Source organism: Centroberyx gerrardi, chromosome 21 (assembly GCF_048128805.1).
Source record: "Centroberyx gerrardi isolate f3 chromosome 21, fCenGer3.hap1.cur.20231027, whole genome shotgun sequence".
Classification (NCBI taxonomy): domain Eukaryota; kingdom Metazoa; phylum Chordata; class Actinopteri; order Beryciformes; family Berycidae; genus Centroberyx; species Centroberyx gerrardi.
This window is the reverse complement of record NC_136017.1, coordinates 14,377,058-14,390,306: the sequence shown is the minus strand read 5'-3', so window position 1 is coordinate 14,390,306 and position 13,249 is coordinate 14,377,058. Positions and strand designations below refer to the sequence as shown.

Sequence of the window (13,249 nt, the reverse complement as noted above, 5' to 3'; positions counted from 1 at the left end):
GTGTGTGTGTGTTTGTGTGTGTGAGAGAGAGAGAGAGAGAGAGAGAGACAGACAGACAGACAGACAGACAGACAGACAGACAGACAGACAGACAGACAGACAGAGTGAAAGAGACAAAAAATCCTGTGCCTAGAGAATTTGTGATTGTGTCAAATTGTGAGCTGCATGAGCCAGATAATTTTTTTATTTGGATGCATAGAGATATAACAGTTATATATATATATAACAGTGTTATATCTCTATGTTTGGATGCCCCAAATATGTGGAAATAAGAGACAATACTACCCTGGATTGAATGTGTTCCAGATTTTTTCCCCTCTTTTCTCTAATGTGATGAAACTTCCAGCAGCCTGGTGCTTGGTGAGGAGGAAAAGACTGTGTTGCTGGGAAGTTTGCTACAAACTTTATGATTTTAACATTTTTTATTGTCTCTATAGATAATAGCAACATAATGTAAACTTAGTTACGTTTCTTCAATTTGTACCACTATGGTCTCGTATTCACTGTGTTTTGTTTTTCCTTTTATCTTTGTGATTTACTTGTAAGGTAAATGTAATGGACTAATGGCTGAAATGCTTTGGCAACATTGGTTCTCTTCCATTCAGGCTAATAAAGCTTACTTGAATCGAATCAAATTGAGAGAGAGAGACTCAGTTAACTGACTGAATGACTGTCTTTCAGCCTCGCTAAATCACAGCTGTGATTCTAGTCAACCTAATTTCCTCAGATTAACTCCAATTTCATGCTTCCTTTGGAGATCACAGCTTGTGCTCTTCTTAATGCAGAGTTGCTTAACTCATTCAATTCAAAAAGTAAATAGGAAAACTACATTTGACGGCAGTGAGTGGGAGGGAAAGAGAGGGGCTGGTGGGAATTATTACAGTACATTACAAGCTAAAACCCTGGTCAGCGCAGTGAGTATGTGCAGTCTGGTTTTTTTACATACTGTAAGGCCAAATGGTTACTGTGTGTGAAATAAGATCTTTGCATCTCGGCAAAGCAATGTGTGTCATGTCTGGCAGTCACTAATCTGACACTGGCTTGCATTAACACACAATGCAGGAGCGAGATAAGATCTACTTGGAATCATTCAAGCAGCAAAGCGCCCATAGACTTGATTGTTCGAATGATAACCTTTGCTAAGACACTGTCACATGGCTTTAAACAAGAACCTGTAAGTAAAGGTGAGGTGGGAAGGACAGGGAGGAACAATACAGGAAATGCTTAAAGCAAAATACCAGTGCCATTCAGAGCTTTAGCCCAATTTACTTGTTTTTAGTCGTTTTTAAACTTTAGTTCTGCTGTCCTGACTAGCAAAAACACATGGATGTGACAGTAAACTTTGTAAAACAACATGTTTTGAGGGATTACTTTCGGGTGGAGACTTGCATTTCTTCCTGCGGGTGTCAGGTGACTGACAGTAAGCAGAGTGTAACTGATGTGCACTGATATGAAAACACTCGGGGACAATGAATAACGATAAAACGCAGAAACTTTGACAACTTTGGGGTCTCAGAAATTTGGGGTATCTGCCACAGGCACCCAGTCCAAGATATTCATCACTTCCTCTCTGTGTTTCTGTTTCTGCGAATGTCAAAGACGCAGACACAGCCCGTCATTATATTGATGCCTGATTTAAGCCCACACTGTTCTTGCCCAGCCAGTCTTTTGTCCTCAGTTCCTCTTGCTTTTTGTAGCTTCACCCTGAAAGCTGTGGTTGACTGATGATTTGGTCTGTTGCCAAGGCGGCTCTCAACTAACATAAAGTTCTGATATTGGTTAGCAATGTGAAATTGAATCTGTCCACAGCTTGGTTAAGCCATCTCTTGGCAGAGCTGTTTTCATCAGGGATGCTTGTTTTTGTTGTTGTTCCAGGATTAAATTTTTTTTAGCACACCATCCCATTCATTTCTATGGAGATTGCTGTTTTTCTGCTTTTTGTGTTTCTGATCTCGTCCCTGTTATAGTGTAAATGTAGGCTGACAATTTCAAGAGCAACACGTGAGAAACTTCATACTTGCACTACAGGTTCCCCCTATACAGTAGATGATCTGATGACATTTTAGAGCCCATTGCTGCATACATTTGCATATTAATGAGGAGACACTGATTTTCTTGAAACTGCTATAACTGCTTAATGCTTTAAGATATGTTCATATTAATACTGACCACGTGTTATGTGAAGACAAGTATGTTGACATAGACATATATGCTAATTAAGGACTCAATTAGCTAAATTAATGATCTAATTAGCATAACTGCTTATGTATAAGATAAGATAAGATATCACTTTATTAATCCCCTTGGGGAAATGATATGTTCATGTATATCATAGTGAATATGGCAGGACATTAGGCAGCTCAAGTGCCTCTTGTTAAAGTGAAGTAAGTAATTCTCTCTCTCTCTCTCTTTCTGTCTCTCTCTCTCTCTCTCATATCTCTCTCTCTCTCATCTCTCTCTCTCTCTCATATCTCTTCAGGATGTTACTCAAAATACTGCTGGGCTTCCTGTGTGGTCTCAGCTCATCAGCTAAAGCGAGGGCCGCAGAAAATGAGACGTCCAGCCAGGGTCCTCCGCAGCTGCTGCTGGTATCGTTCGACGGTTTCCGCGCCGACTACCTGAAGAGGTTCCCCATGCCGAACCTGAAGCTCCTGTACAGCGAGGGGGTCCTGGTGGAGCAGCTCACCAACGTCTTCATCACCAAGACGTTTCCCAACCACTACAGCCTGGTGAGTCTGCTGTTAGCCCTGCATCACTGCTTTGAGGTTTTGAAAGACGATGAACTGTCAGATAGCAGATCCTGCTGAAGAAGTGATGCACATCTGCACACATTGGCCCCAGAACACATTTGGTCTCAGAACCCAAATTACCCCCTCACCCCCCACATCTAAAAAATCTACAGGAAACACTGGATACAGTTGTTTTTGTGCATCTTCATATCCCAATCACAATATCCCTGTATACATGAATATTCTGAATATTACAATGAAAACTGAGCTCAAACAGACTGTGGAAACTTATTTGGTCTACATGGCGCCACATCGTACAGTGTAGCATTTCTCTGTTTACGCTCAGGAGGATGGACAATGGGCAGAGCTTAACCAGAGCTCTTTGTTGAACATTCAGATCAGTTAACCTAAATAACGCAGTTGTTTGGCCCTTTTGGCTGCACAGTTGAGATGGCATTACTCGTGTCTTTTCAGGCTTGCTGGTTCCTTTCCACCTCTAACTGTAGTTGATTGTCAACCAGTCATGCCTGAGTGCTCTGTTTATGAGGTAGTGTAAACACCATATCTTGCTTACAGTGACCTGGAACTGAGCTGAGCTTTAACATACCAGGGATATTTCAATATTATCTGGCTTAGTGATGCACGTAAACATGTTGACCCATTTACTGTTGGTTTGCATAGTCTGTGCAAACAAATTTTGCACAGCCAACTTATTTGGTTAAAACATGGCAGTAAGCTTTGAGACATTAATATTCTCAGTTGTTTGGATTGCAGACAGCGTTGTAATGGCAGTTTACTTAAGGTAGTCACTGAAGAAATGCGAGATATGTGGTGGTTGAATGTTCTGAAGAGCTCATATTATATAGCCAAGCATCAAAATTATACAAATGGTTCAGAGACAGAGATCTTTAACTGTAGTTGTAACTAACTGACTTTGCTAGATAAATAATTTAGTGGGGCAACACAGATAAGCAAAATTTGTGTTTATTCTGTAGTACATGGATATAGTGATATTCAAGAGTGAGTTATTAAAGGTGCATATGCACAGCCTATCCATAGTGAGACTCTAACCGGGACATAAGCCAGTATCCTGAATACAGGGGGCATATACACTTGCGCATGGGGAATATAAGCTTGACCAAATTATTTAAGACTCGAGATTTCTGAGGCGTAACTCATTGATTCATAGTTCCACCCTCCATGGCTTGTTTGACTGTCACCTTTCCACCTGTGAGCCCTCATCAGTGAACTGCAACATCTGTGACTTTTAACCTTTAGCCCCCCCCACCCACCACCCCTGCTAACCTCTCCCCCTTACTGCCTACCTCTTCGGTCTAGTGGCTATGAGGTCCATTTTGTTCCATGCTCTAGGCCGAAACGTTAGCATGTTTGTTGACATGGCCAAAATAAATTGGTGAAATTGAGATTAGTCAACTTCGTCCTGAAGATCTGTGTGTGTACTAGCTGTTTACCTTTGGATATTTGATGTTGGAACTTATTTGAAGTTGTAAGAAGCCAGCTGAACTGCTGTACTGTCCTTCCATCCTCTGTATTAGTAGCTTTAGTTCGTTAGCTACCAATCTGACCCTGTAGTACATGAAGCTAGGTGGTCATGTATGCCATTTTTTGGTTTAAAATGCAACCTGCATCATCAAGGTATCGCTGCAGAGTGAAAGTCCAGCGTGAGCTAGGGCTTCCAGTGTGATCACCTGCCTACCATATCTAGTTAATGGGGCATAGTGTGTAGGGAGAATGTCCTTCAACTGGAGGACCCAGGTCCAAACCACATGTAGACAAGCATCCGTTTCAAAAGTTTCTGTACAGGGATCAGTGGAGCTTCAATTTACATTATAATTATCATCAAGTATATGTAGGGGAAACACTGTGTATAAGCGCAAGTACTTGTCATTAGGAAACAGACCATGGCTGGGTCTAGCCTCACATTCTAGTATCACAGATATCACATAATTATTTTTTTTATTTTCATTCTCCAGGTGACAGGGCTGTACGCCGAGTCTCACGGCATTCTGGCCAGCCGCATGTACGACTTAGCCAGCCACAAGCTCTTCATAGCGGGCAAGGACGCCGACCCGCTTTGGTGGAACCAGACTCAGCCGCTCTGGATCACTGCACTGGACTCGGGCTACAAGACAGCAGCCATGATGTGGCCCGGCTCAGACGTGACCATCAGGAACCGCACGGCAACGCACTTCTCACCCTACAACTCTTCCGTGACGTTCCGGGAACGGCTGGGGAAAGTGACAAACTGGATGATTGGGAATGGGACGGTAGGAATGGCTGTCTTGCATAACCTTACTGGACCTTGTAATCACTGTCATGGACGTATTTCCACTCCATTTTGTTTGCTCTTCTGGTTGAACGCATCTACAGTGAGTATCAAAAGTCTACACACCCTTTCAAATGTTCTATTTTTTATTGCCTTCAGGCATGAAGGCAACCCATTAAACCTATTAAAGTAATAATCCATGACATTTTCGTAGAAATCAATTTATTTTTTGCTCCTCAAAAGCTCCACTAAATGCCTAGCAGCGGAACAGGAAGTGATGCATTTTACGTTTCCAGCAGCAGCCACATTCGTTTGTTTAGAGTAAATAGAAGAAGTCTGGGTAGTTAACATGAGCAGCGATAGCCAGAACAGACAAAGAAAAGAGCGCCACCTGCAGAAACTCAAACTGCATCACACTGTTTGATTGACAGGTGATCTCTGGGAAGAGCAGTGCAGAAACACAGCAATGAGCGCTTAGCAAAAAAGATGGAGACAAAATCAATAAAACAAGCATCTTGCGTATTACCACTTAAAATTAGATTTGCTTTTACCTAGATTTGGCCTGTTAATTATTATTTATTATTTATTATCCAAATGAAAGTGAAAAAAAATCTGATTTAATGGGATTCGATTTCAGGATTCTAGGCAATAAAATCTAGAACATTTGAAAGGGTATGTAGGCTTTTGATATCCACTGTATCTGTACATCTGTCTGACTATATGTCTGTCTCTCTGTCTCTCTCTGTCCTCCCTCCCCATCCATCCAGGAGAAAGGAGTGATGTTTGCAGCGCTCTACTGGGAGGAACCTGACCGGTCTGGTCACACATTTGGCCCTGATAACACCACCGCCATGGGCAAGGTTCTGAAAGAGGTATAGAAGTCTGGAAGTCGTTGGTTAAGACCTAAAACCTCAGAGGAGCTTGCTGGATCACTAAAAAAATATAAATCTCACACGCATACAGTATACAGTGCATAGAAATCACTAAGATGCTAGTAGAAAAAAACACAGCTGTACACACTGCCATGCACATATGCATATTCATATAGACACATACAGGGCTTTTTGCAAGGTACACCGACTCCCTTAGTCAAACTTGAGAAACAAGTTAAAAGAATATTTGCATTTTTCATGCTGGCCAGACTTTGCAGGACCTGGTTTGTGCCTGTATGTGTCTTTTTCTGTGGCTGGGTTTCCATCCAAGTATGATTACATGAATTATGATGAATTGAACTAGAAAAGCTGAATGGAAGCAGCAAATATTGATTAGATTTGCCTGCACAGTTCTGCACAGTCAGACTTTGTTGTCATTTAACTTTTATTATCATATCAGGATTGTATTGAATTGTGAACCCCATATTGCGTATCGAATCGCATCGTGAGATAACCATATCATCCCATTCCTACTGATGCCTGTGTGTCTAACGTGTTGCATGTGATCAGGTGGACGACAACATCGGCCTGCTGATATCGGAGCTGAAGCGGACCGGTCTTTGGGGTCGCGTCAACGTCCTGGTGACCAGCGACCACGGCATGGCCCAGTGCTCGGCCGAGCGCCTCATACGGCTGGACGACTGCCTGAGCGCCGACGACTACATGCTGGTGGATCTCAGCCCCGTCGCAGCCATCGTCCCACACAAAGGTAACCAGCCTTGAACAGAACATGAGATGAGATATCCGAACCCAAAGTCAGAGAAACACCAGTGCATACAAACACATCATTTTTGTATATTTACTTTTTGGGGATCTCAGGTTTTCCTATTTATTTCTTGTGGGAGATGACAGTTTTCTCACTTGTTTGTGTTCTGGATGTATGCACAGAAATAGATGACATTAGATTTGATTTGAAAACAGATACACACTCTTTGATCTTTGATGCGGTTTCCTATTGAAAGGCAAGCAATGTGAAATCATACATATCTGAGAAGCTAAATGGAATTTTAGAAATATATAGAGATATTTAGACATCCAAAGACAATCCCCTATGACTTTTTAGACACAAACAAGAAGCGTGAAACCTTAGGGTAGTTGTTTTCTGATAGGCAGACTACATGAAGACATTGTCGCAATCTAAGGGTTCTCAATTCTTGTTCTATATCTGAGTACTTGAAAAGATCCAGTAGGTGGCTCATAAATGAAAATTGCATTTTGAAATGTAAGGTGAAAACGGTACTCTCATAGATACAGCGTGATTAATTTGTGAGAAACCTCCGTGAAAACAGTTCAGGGTGAATTATATTCATTATTGATTGTGAATTTTTGGTACAATTTGTCCGGATTTGGCTACACCATTCTCCAATAAGGGAACATGGTGTGTTTAGGATGTTGCTGAGGCTATTGTGTGTGTGTGTGTGTGTGTGTGTGTGTGTGTGTGTGTGTGTGTGTGTGTGTGTGTGTGTGTGTGTGTGTGTGTGTGTGTGTGTGTGTGTGTGTGTGTGTGGGTTTGCGTGTGTGTGTGTGTGTGTTCCACAGACCCAGAGGCCGCATTCGATAAGCTGAAAACGTGCCACACCCACATGACAGCCTACCTGAAGCAGTCCATCCCTGATAGGCTGCACTACCGGAACAACCAGCACATCCTGCCAATCATATTGGTCGCTGACGAGGGCTGGACCATAGTGCAGCGGGGTGACGAGCTGCGGAGGCGTACGTCTGCTAACCGCATGAATTTCTCGTTCTCCTGCTTGTACAACTGTTTTAGTTGAATGTTTGCCAGAAATTTGGTCAACAACAAAATTCACCTTTGAAAAATACAAGTATTCAGTATTTCCCCCAGCTTTGTATTCTTGTCTTGCCTCTGAAACAGCATTTAGACCATCATGGGACACTAAAACTCTCCATTGAAACCCAGACTAATTAAATTATTTTAGGGTTAGCAGCTCTTTAAGGCAGGGAGACCCACCTCAGCCTAATTTGGTAGGGAAACTCCTTTAAATGAAGAATTAATGAATGAATCAATTTACGAAAAACATTATTGAACAATTAAATGAATAATTAAAATGTGCAAAGAAAAAGATATTTCATTACAGCTTCTGCAGAAAGTAGTGGATGACACTGAGTGGCAGATATTGGTCTAACCCAACACACTTCAGTTCAGTTAGAGTAAGATAACATCCATTGGCTAAGTATTAGACAGGAAAAAATCCTGTTGGTTAAGCTTAGAAAAAAAAATGCGGTGTGCGTTCTCATTGTATTTGTTTGTTAAAAACCTGTTTGCTAACATAGAGGTTTTGCATGGATGTCTTCAGTGTCAGAGGCATTGCTTCAGGCATCCTCAGTCAACACCTTAGTCATCCAACCTCTGTTATGTGCTATAGGATTGTGTAACAGGTTTTACTGGAGGGAGGGTTGATGGTCTCAGCGTCTCACTCTCCCCCTCTCCTTAGTGGGCGATCACGGCTACGACAACTCCCTACCCAGCATGCACCCCTTCCTGGCGGCGGCGGGGCCCAGCTTCCGTAAGGGCTACCGCACCACGGGGCTGCAGAGCGTGGACATTTACCCGCTGATGTGCCGCCTGCTCTCCGTGCCCCCGGGGCCCAACAACGGCACCCTGGCCCAGGCTCGCTGCTTGCTGGCTGGGGAGAGGTGCATGGACGCCCCCATGGTGGTCGGCCTGGTGGTGGGCGTCCTGCTGCTGCTCACCACAATCACCCGTGAGTCTCAGTTATCATAATATTAATAATAATAGTAATATTCTTTTATTTTTGTAGCGCTTTTCAAAGCACAGGCACAGGTACACAGGGAAAGTAAAGGCAAGAAACATTAAAGTAAACCGTAAAAGGGAGGTCAAAAGTAATTAATTAACCAAGGTATCCACAGGTCCTTGAAAAGTCCATTTAGATTTCCATTTAGATTAACTTAGGTTAGTAGTACAGTATGTATTATATCTGCTTTAATAAACAGTCCAAAGTTGATCCAAAGACGAGGAGTAATATAGGATTTATTATGAGTAGATCCTTATTTATGAAAAAGCTTTCTTCCAAAATTAGATTGAAGGGAAAAAAGTGTCATCTATGCTCACAAAATGATTGAAGGCACAAAATGAAAACAAATTGTGGCACTTTTTGAAGGATCTTCATAGCTTGAGTCCTTGGTTAACAACTTTCCACACTGGCGCCCCTGTATTTTAGATTTTTGTCTGTTCTCTTTTTTTTTTTTTTACCCAAAATACATGCATAGTATGGTATTTTAGAAATAAACTCTTCATATGTCACTTTTAATTCCAGTCAAATTCATTTCACCTATTAAGTCCTAGATGTAGATGAAGGAGGGGACAAAGGTTACATGAGGATTTCATGGAAGGATCAGTCAGAACAGTCAAGTCTTTTCCCATCTTCCATCGTAGGCTGAAAACTTTTCAAGAAAAAACCTCACATCTCCTGCCTCTTACCACTGATGCACATCCTCTCTCATCTACTCACTCTGACTGCTCTCGAAGAAAATCCCTCTATTTCTCTTCTTAGCTCTTATTTTATTTCTTTCCTTGGCTTCTCTCTCTTATATGATCATTCTAGGGCCACAGGATTATTATCAGGGCACTGTGACTCTGACCTTTGACCTTCGTACAACACCAAACATTAGTATCTGTACATTTATAGAGGCACTTCTACCTCTCTGCTCGGCTCTTATTTCTCTCATTTCACTTCTCTATCATCCATGATCATTCTAGGGACGCGGTAATATTTGATCCATCTATTGTCCGGGTGTTGTAGCTCCGGCCCTTGACCTTCATACTGTTGGTTGCTTGTAATATTGCTGATTGAAGAATTGAAGCTTGTTCTCCCTCTTAAGAGCGTCGGATAAATCCCTAAAATGTCAATGTAAACACAGGACTAAAACTAACCGGGACGTCTTTCCATCTCAGTTCTCTTCAGGCTGCTGAAGTCCCGTCGCCCCTCGGGCCCCCGGCCCTTCCAGAGGCTGCAACTGGACGATGATGATGACGAACCCTTGTTGGACTAGACCAATCAGAGCCGGCCGTCACACACCAGTATCCAATCAGATGTCTTCCCTGTGTGATTGTGTTTTTTTGTCTGTACTGTAAATCAATGGGATAATGATTTGTCGTGTGTTTTAGACTTCGGTATGAGAAGAGTTGCTGGTGCTGATGGTGAGGATATTGTTGAATGCTTCAATAGGTACTTGACATGTTGCACTTTAATAGGCCGATGTTCTCACTAAGGCTACTGCCCTAGCTTTTACTCTGGCGTGTGTGTGAGTGAGTGTGTGTGTGTTTGTGTGCATGTATGAAGACCTGTTGCTTTAAAAGCCTTAGGCCTACTGACCAGTAGAGCACATTACGTTCTCTTGTACAATGTGAAACAGTGGCTCACAATGTGAAAACAGCCACAGGAGTTAGTGATATAGTCGTCATTACTTCTGATTCTGAAATGTTACTGTTATAAAATTCCCCGTTACCAGGGATGACTTATGAAATGACAGATGACTTATGACATATGAAAAAGCCAGTTGAACTTGTTTTGAGGAAGTAGAAGATTTTATTGGGGCGGCAGGATAAACTATACCAAAGTTGATAGTTTTATTTTGGGATATAAATATTTCTTTTATTTGTTTAAACTACTGATTTATTTTTTTCTGAGTTTCTTTGGGAATTGGATTCGAAGAGAACTGTATAATATATGGTACGTTTCTTTAAATTTTTATTTGGTGTCTTACTGATTTGATTTTATGTTTTTGTCAGCAGAGGGAGTCGATGGCTCATTTGAGATTAGCATTGTACCTCATTGAGATTCTGTTTCTGGAAGAGGAAAGCTTTTAGGAGTTTTAGTTGGGTTTATGTCGATGTCCGTTTCTTTGTTACACTGATATTTCACTTTGGCGTGGCATTTTCATCTCTCAGCTCTACACTCTGGTCTGAGTTCATTGGCACATGCAACTTCCCCGAGGTTGAATTCATTTAATTCAGGCTTTTATTTCCCAGCTGTCTTTGTCTAGAATTGCAAACATAAAAACTGGAAAATGCAAACTCAGTTGTATTTTTACTAATCGAACTAATTAAAATGTTATCATATAGTTAAAAAATGATCACCTAGATGGATCCTTTTTACATGTTATTCTATGAGGAAGCTTGTTTTGTTTTTTTTAGCAGAAGGGAAAAAAGCTCACGTTACATCTCTAATCATTACCGGGATGCAAGCACTGAGAACCATAAATGCCATAACAAGGTGAAATGGTGTTTTGAAGAAGATGATTTCTAATTCAAATTGTTCAGTAGGTCTATTTTAAGATTATTTTTTTGCCTTTATTGGATAGGTGACAGTAGAGAGAGACAGGAAACATTGGGGGAGACAGAGGGGGAGGACATGCGACAGAGATTCCAGTCTGGATTTAAACCCGGGACGTCAGTTACATAGTACGCACCTTAACCAGCTGAGCCAATAGGACACCCCAGTTGTTCAGTAAGTCTAATTGTAGTTGTATCCAGTCAATGCTTTTGTATGTTATTTGTACCAAAGATGATCATTTATATTCGCATCAAGTTTGCTCCAAAATGAAATATTAACCGTCAAAATGGAAGCAAAGTTATGGTTCAAAGCGGCACTCCTCGTACGTACATTTTCCCAGCCGCTCGAGGTTCTTGAACGGGCCAACTTCTGGCCACGAGCCTGCTTCTCTAACCTTGTTCATACTGTATGTTCATGCATGCATTCACGTGAGTGTGTGTGTTCTTCTGTCTGCTGAAGCAAACAAGTAGGAGGGTTCTTCGTGGTTATAATTAGGGGTATCGCCACGTTCAGACTTTTACTATGTTCCGTCTTTGCACTCCCATGTTGAAGGTGCAACATGTTTTTAACATTTTTAAACATCAACGTATGTCAAATTAATTGTGATTCCTTGGTATAATTACTGTAAACAAATGAGTCCAACCGTAACGCAACCTCCCTTTGAGCCGTAAAGCAATCCAGCAGATTTCTTGCCAAATCCAACCCAGTGACACACAATGTAAAATGCAGCGTAGAGGCCGGTAGAGGCTGCCAGTCGTCATGGTGATGGTCTTGTTTGTTTCCGGTAATGATACTAATGTGTCCAAATGAATGTGGTAATGAAGTAGTGACCTTTAAATGCTACACGCAGCTCCTTTAAGCTGCGTTCTTTGCACTATATGCGTGTTTGATCCTTCACATTCCTGCACTTAAGTGACATCACAGCTCACATGTGAAGGTGATGGATATTCGTTTGGAGGTTTTATTGTGTGTGTGTGTGTGTGTGTTGATGATTTAGGTATGTCCTCATTATTCTTGCCTCTGCCAGTGTTTTTCCTCCATATTTGTTCCTGTAGTGACTCTAGTGTAAAAACCCCTTTTGGTACTATGCAAATCCTGCCTGTCCTGTAGGTTACTGAGTGAATTCTGTGGATTAATGAGTTTTTCAAAATGAATAAAGTTTCATGAAAATGACAATTGTTCAATATCATGTTACTGAAAGGAATGTAATCACCCCTCACATTAGGTGTGTGTGCGTATTGGGCAGAGTGCAAGGTACACAGCACACAATGGCAAGGACAGAGCGACACACATTTGGAAAAATTAATGTATATTCCTTTATATTTTTTCTTCATTGCAGTCACAACATTACAATGTAATAAAATGGTAAATATATAAAATCGAACTCAATACTGACGCATATACATTTCTGTTTAGTGTTCAAAATCAAATGAACTGTACATGTTTTCATTTATATCTGTTTTACATTGTTTTTAAAATCTGTCATAATTTCTCTGTAAGTCATCTGTATTATTGTAAATCTTTGTCTCTTCACAGATAAATAGACTTTATTTCCAGGAGGTATTGTAACAAAAATAACACATTTCCTAACGCTGGCCATCTAGAGCCATTGAAAATATCATTCAGCTTTTCCCCAAAATGCTTATACTATTATAGACACAGAATACACAGACGAACTTGAGATACAGAAGGTGTCATGTCACCCCCACCCTCCCTCCCGCCCCCCCGTTTGTATTTGAATATTGTGGTTGGTCAGAAACATTCGCTGTTGTCCCGCAGGAAGACAGCTCCAGTGTGAACCGGGAAAAATCCCCCGAAGACCAGAAGGTTCCTAGACGGTGTTTTATGAGCCGACGCGAGAATGGTTCTGAACACAGTCGATGGCAGCGGCCATCGTTTCTACGGTGAAATCATGAGAAGTTAGCCAGACAACCTCTGCTCTCACTAGACAGGGGTGAAAACATAATACTACAGGCTGACTGGCTT

General features: G+C 41.5%; 1 protein-coding gene across 1 annotated transcript in view; it reads left to right on the top strand.

Annotated features, from left to right (window-relative positions):
• The window catches only part of enpp4 (ectonucleotide pyrophosphatase/phosphodiesterase 4), a 13,085-nt gene extending 438 nt beyond the window's left edge, over window positions 1–12,647 (top strand). The window contains exons 2-8 of the mRNA XM_071908441.2: window positions 2,480–2,729; window positions 4,724–5,017; window positions 5,784–5,888; window positions 6,459–6,657; window positions 7,488–7,661; window positions 8,402–8,671; window positions 9,883–12,647. Of these exons, the coding sequence (XP_071764542.1) occupies window positions 2,481–2,729; window positions 4,724–5,017; window positions 5,784–5,888; window positions 6,459–6,657; window positions 7,488–7,661; window positions 8,402–8,671; window positions 9,883–9,980 (1,389 nt within the window). The 5' untranslated portion in view covers window position 2,480 and the 3' untranslated portion in view covers window positions 9,981–12,647. The remainder of the gene's footprint in view (window positions 1–2,479; window positions 2,730–4,723; window positions 5,018–5,783; window positions 5,889–6,458; window positions 6,658–7,487; window positions 7,662–8,401; window positions 8,672–9,882) is intronic.
• Window positions 12,648–13,249: the final 602 nt, after the last annotated feature.